This window comes from Psittacula echo (assembly GCF_963264785.1).
Source record: "Psittacula echo genome assembly, chromosome: 11".
In the NCBI taxonomy this organism is placed as follows: domain Eukaryota; kingdom Metazoa; phylum Chordata; class Aves; order Psittaciformes; family Psittacidae; genus Psittacula; species Psittacula echo.
This window is the reverse complement of record NC_137746.1, coordinates 13,823,316-13,829,315: the sequence shown is the minus strand read 5'-3', so window position 1 is coordinate 13,829,315 and position 6,000 is coordinate 13,823,316. Positions and strand designations below refer to the sequence as shown.

General features: G+C 50.6%; 1 protein-coding gene across 1 annotated transcript in view; it reads left to right on the top strand.

The window, feature by feature from the left end:
• Window positions 1-1,256: 1,256 nt before the first annotated feature.
• The window catches only part of PSD2 (pleckstrin and Sec7 domain containing 2), a gene marked incomplete at both ends in the record, with an annotated part of 32,906 nt that continues 28,162 nt past the window's right edge, over window positions 1,257-6,000 (top strand). The window contains 2 exons of the mRNA XM_080626927.1: window positions 1,257-1,543; window positions 4,896-5,384. Coding sequence (XP_080483053.1) covers window positions 1,257-1,543; window positions 4,896-5,384 — 776 coding nt within the window. The remainder of the gene's footprint in view (window positions 1,544-4,895; window positions 5,385-6,000) is intronic.

Here is a 6,000-nt window from a genome sequence, read left to right as displayed (position 1 = left end):
GCCAGGGTGCGCAGCAGGAAGAATACTTGCAGTGCTTTGCAAAGAACAGGCTATGGAGTAGTGGCAGGGTGCAGGAGGTCAGTGGGATTCTCTTCTCTGGCCTGGGTCTCACTTTCTGATCCCTTGTTGCAGGCAGTGATCCTGCAGGGATTGGAAGCTCCTGGCTGTGCCTAGTGTGATAGGAGCAGTGATGCTGTGACAGCAGGGGATGTACACGGATGCACCTGGAGAAAAGGTAAAGCTGCCAGTGTCACCTCAAGGAGGGACCTGCCCCATCTCATGACTGCGGCGTGTGCTACCCTTGAGGAATTCTTCTCCCCAAACCCACCCTGTGTGGTGCTCTGAGCTCCCCAGCCCACCCTGCCTCTAACTGTGGGGAGCAGAACATGAAGGGCAGGCCAGATCCTGGGTCCAGTTTTGCCTGGGTTGTGGGACTGCAGCAAAGTCAGCCAGGGATTTGGGTTACCCTTGGGATCCTGCTCAACCAGGAACTCAGCACCTACCTGTGTGGGTCTGCCTGTACCCAGGCTGTTGAGGGGTATTTAGGGTTGAATCCCACCTCTCTCCTTTTGCCAGTCTTAGCTGGCAGCTCATGACACCCTTCAGCAGTACTTTTGTGTTGGGAAAAGAGAAGTGTTACTCTGGCAGGCAAGAAGCTCTGCAGGAATGCAGAGTCAGCAAGGAGAATCACACAGACTGAATCACATCCCAGCTGCTTGGATGTGTTAAAAAAGAATAAATCACACCTATCTCCTACTTCCCCTATCTCTCCTGTTTCTGGTGGGCAGGGAATAGTTGGGAATAGCACCATGGTAGCCAGTCTGGGAAAATCAGAGGTGCCACATTCCTGTCCCCAGCCCTGCCGTAGCTGGGGTATTAACAGCCTGTGTGGTGCAGGTCACCTGTGCTTGATGTTGGGACTGTCTGGGGGTTATGGGAGCAGCAGGAGAAGGTGCCTGGGCCCCAATGGCTCAGGACCATGGTGGCAGGTTTTCCTCTCTGGCTCTCACTGTGCTGAGCAATGAGCATCGGTCTTTGCCAAAGTGGCAAACCCCAGTTTGGGGTTTTTGCTTTTGCTCTTGAGGAGTCAAGAGTAGTGGGGGACATTTTCCTGTGCTCTGCTTCAAACTGCCAGCCCTCTGAGCTGTGATCAGCAAGCCCGTGCCTTTCATGACGTGTTCCTTCTCTGCTGTAGGTGGTGCCGAGCCTGAGCTGAGCGCGGGGAGGGAGCCCGTAAGTGCTGGGACGAGCGGAATATGAGTGAGAACAGCCACGTCCCATGGCCGGCTGCAGATGGCTGTGAGCAGCATTCCCCAGCCTGCAGCAATGGGGATGAGCCACCACCGGAGCCAGATGGGGGGCAGAGCCTGGCGAACGGTGCGGAGCAGGACGGCGGCACGGGCAGCCCCAGCAGCACAGGTCTGGAGCACAGGGGCTCCCCTAGGCAGGAGGACCCTGGTGAGACCCTCAGCAAGGAGCGGTGGCACAGCATCCTGGGGTCCTCAGGAGCTCTGAGCATTGATGAACCGGAGGAGGAGCTCGGGTGAGTGTGAAGCGATCCTAATGCTGGCTCAGGGCTGGTTTACGTGTGCTGGTTCTCAAGCCTCCCTGGTTTGGGTTACTCTGCTCCATGTGTAACTCATCAGCTTTAAAAGCTGCAGCTGCTCTCATGGCTGAATCTGGCTTTTCACTCTTTTTCTCTCTGGGCCTCTTGCACTGCTTTTCCCTGTTACAAATGCAGAGAAGCTGTGGTTAGAGCCAGTGTCTGCCCGCAGAATCACTAAAGTGAAGGATAAGCTTTAAGAGTCTCAAGGGTGCTGGTTGTGCTCACTTTGGGATGTCCTACATGCAATTTGGAGATTCAGCTGCAGCCCTTACAGCAGTTACCTGAAATAACTTATCATAAAATCCTGGGAGGAGTATGGATGCTTCCCTTTGCCAACAGAAATCATCCAGGGGTCTGTATTGTAGCCGCCTGAGGTAAATGCTGCTGTGAATCTCTTGGCCCTGCCTGTGTACCTACCCTGGCACAGGAGAGATTCTGCAAGCACCCATCTGTTGGTGCTCCTATGATGTGTTTTTTCCCTGAATCCTGAAGTACTTTACAAGATGAGGTTGAGTCTTGCTTTTCCCACTGAACCGATTGAGGATTAAAGGGGAGAAAAGTCATCCAGGGTCACTGACTCCATGGTGGAGCTGGAGAAAGAAACCATGATTGTCCCTGTGAAGGTAGGTTAGTGGAGCTATGCAGGAAATGGTTGCTAAAAAGTCAAGGAAATAAAGCAAAAGTTTAGTGCTAAAACTAAACTGCTTGTGCTGCAGTTTGCATTAACTGGATCCCTTGTACCGCTTTCTAGTTTATCCCATGGCATCCATTAGCATGCCAATATATCAGTTGTTAAAGCCCTATTTTCCTATTATTGTGGCTTTGCTGCCTAGAGGTCTTACACCTTCCTAGAAGCCTCTAGCATTGGTCTTGTTGATCAGGCAGGTCTCAGCTCTGCAGCCAAACTGAGCTTCACCAGGGAATGATATTCTGTGCTTTCAGCCCCATGAACTCATACAAAGGTAAAACTTTTTAACAGAGGAATCCTCACCTTTGGCTTGTAGATGCATTTAGTACCTGCAGGTTTGGGACTGCTGCCCTTGCCCACACGTTTCCTCCCACGGTGTCCTATAGCATCAAGCAAGTCAAGTTCCGTTAAGTTTCAGAAAAGCTTTGCAGAAAGCCTGCAGCACGTGGCTGGGAAAGTGCTGATTCCATCATGTCCTGCTCTGACAGGGCTCCCCACTCCACCAGCACAGGGAGGTAGGTTGTACTTTATTGCAGCTAATTAACCAGTGAGAAATGGCATGTAAACAGCTCAGTGCATAAAACCCCAGTACAGTCTGGCTGCAATAGGAACGCAGTGCATTGCTCTGCATGCCTTGCCATGAGCAATAAAACAGTGCTTCAGAGCTGACTGGGAAAGGCAGCACAGGCAATTAGATACAGCATTACTTCAATACACTGACAAAAGGTTGTGATTACAATGCAAATAAATATACAGCTCCTTATTTAAGGAAAGCAATTGCCTTCCCTGCTGTGTAATAAGTAGGCACACTTTTCTGTGGGGAGGCTATGTCAAGTTCATTCACACAAGTGAGGTCTTTCACTGTCTTCCACCTTAGCCTTGCTTTGCTTGGATTAGATGCAGACAGTACTTCTGAACTAGTGAAAGCTGTAGAAAGTCTTTGTCTTCTCTGGAACCACACAAGGAGAGATGTGATGTGCCTGACTTATCTGGCTCACTGACCCATTCAGGGCCATGGCTCCTGCCCTGGTCTCTGCAGTCTGCCCTATGCAGCCTTTCCCACATTTTTGCCTGCTGTATGAATTTGGGTTCAAGAGATAATGAAAGGTCTGGAGAGTACAAGCGCTGTGATATGGACAGTTAATGGTGGTGTGATGGCTGTCTTGGAGGACTTGGGGACGCTAAAAAGGGGGTTTTCCCTTGGAGTGGGGAGGATGTAGACCCTCTGTAGGGAGGAGAGGTGGAAGTTCACTGGAGATGGAGGCTGTTGCAAGAAGTTTGGCACTGCGATGAGCTGCCAAGGCAGGTCTGTAATTCCCACTGCTGGGTGTAATGGGGGCTGCAAAGTCCTTCCTGTCACAAGGGGATGAAACTTGTAAAGTTCCACCTGCTTTGTGAAAGCCAATCTTTTCTGTACACAACATCATGGCCAGGAACTGCAGTTCACCCTGCAGGGATGGATGTATTTGTAAAGACAAGCAGTCCTGAGGATGAGGGCTCTTTGGGCTGGAGCTGCTGTCTCATTTCTGCTTATGTCTGGTTTGCTGCATGGCTGGATCTGATGAACCGGGTGACAGTTTTCTTAAGCCCTGAGCTCCTGGAATCAAGGAATTACGTGAGTCTACAGATTCATGTAAGTTTTTACCCATGTGGGTGTAGAGCTAGGTTTGAAAATGGCATGCAAGGAGATGGTTTGGGCATGAACAGGTTCAGCATCTTGTTCACTGGCACAGGAAAACTGCTCATCCCTGATCCACCTCCAGAATTCATCAGGGCAGCACATTCTACTGCAACGTGACACCATGCTCAGGGGAGTGTGAGAGGGACACTGGGCACAGCCATGGTGCTGACACAGGGTTTCCAAACTGAGACAGCCACTGAGGAGGTGCAGTGTGTTGACTCCAACCAGCAACTAAGCACCTATCCAGCCACTTGCTCATCACTCCTCATTGTGGATTGGGGAAAGGATCAGAAAAGGAAAGTAAGCAGACTTGTGGGTTGAGATAAAAGGGAAGCGATGCAAAAGCAAACACTCAACATCTCCCACCAGCAGACCAATGCCCATCCAGACTCTGGGCAATGGCTCCTTTGAAAGATCACCCATCACACCTTCTGTTTTTTCCCCTCTTTTTTCTGAGGATGACATTACATAGCATGAAATACGTCTTTGGTCAGTTCAGGTCAGCTGTACCAGCTGGGTCCCCTCCTAGTCTCTTGCATACCCCCAGCCTGCTTGTAGGTTCATAGCTGTAATGCTGTGCCTGAATCCCACAGGCTAGCTGTGAAGCAACATGGAGCCTCCCTTGCCTCGGTGTGTGTTCATCACCTTTTACATCTCTCCTAGTGGAGAGAAAAGTATTTGTAGGGTGCCTTGCACTTCTAGAGTGCCTTATCCAAGAAAAAAGGCTTAAGTTACAGCATATGAATTGCTCCATAAAAGCTTCTGCTTTTTCTTTGCTATAACAGGGATCAAGGACATTTGCTGCCCACATTCGAAGTTAGATGAAACGGCCTTGATCTTAAAGGTCCTCATGCTTTTGAAGTGGAACAATGTGAGCAATTGCCTTGACAGTATTTTCTACTTTTCCCCTTTTGGTCCAGGTTTGCTTCTGGAGATGCCAAGCTGAGCTGCAGTGAGGATGACAAGGAACATTTTCAATTCAAAGACATCAGGGATGGGTTCAGCTCAACCTTTGAGAAGATCGTTGAGTCTGACCTTATGAAGGGTACATACTACAGCAGCTTGGACTCTTTGGATGTCCTCTCTCTCACAGACGAGACAGACAGCTGTGTCAGTTTTGAGGCCCCACTCACCCCATTGATCCAGCAAAGAGTCAAGGACAGCCCAGAGCTCCTGGAACAGAAACTGGTAGCCCAGCAGAGAGAAGCTCTTCACCACACGGCTGCTGATAAGCAAGAGCAGGCAGCAGCAAAGCCAGTGGAGGGGGATTTTGGGAGCCCTCTCAGGCACTCAATCACCAGCAGCAGGTCAGAGAATGTGCTAAGCCGGTTGTCCTTGAGGAGTATCCCAAATGGGTTCCACGTGGAAGAGTCAGAGGAAGACGCCACCAAGATCATCAACTCCATCAGGTAAGACAGGCTGGAAATTCCTTGGGCAAGGGTGCTTTGTCTTATGGGTCTCAGTCTAGGAGCAAGACGCAGAGGGCATGATAGAGACGGAGCTGCCTTTTTTCCCCCTTGTGCTTCCTTTCATGTGCTGTCATGACAGAGAGGCCAAACACCAGTGGGAAAACCTTTCCTACCCATAAGTTAGGACTGCAGCTGGGGACCAAGGTCTCATGGCATTAAACCAGGCAGTCACCAGCAGACCTGTGTCTGATTCCTGACTGTTCTCGAATCCAGGACCCCAAACTGCAGTGAGCTGAAGGGTCCTGTAGGAGCCCTGCAAGCCCAGGAAAAGCCAAGGCTCTGCACTTGGTGTTGATGCTTGCTCTGGAACTCACCACCATTCATCTGGTTGCTCGCAAATTCTGTCTGTTCTTGCAGCAGGCAAGGCTGGGGCTCCTCTGGGTACACCACTGCCTGGTCTACCTGACATCTGTAAGAGCCCTTGGCATGTTGGAGGCAGTCAGGCACACTTGCAAATGTGCACTGAAGGGCAGGGACACTTCAAGGTTTCACATAGGACTGGGTGCCCCTGTAGAGGCCTTCCTAAAGGTTCTTCTGCAGGCAGTGATATCAGCAG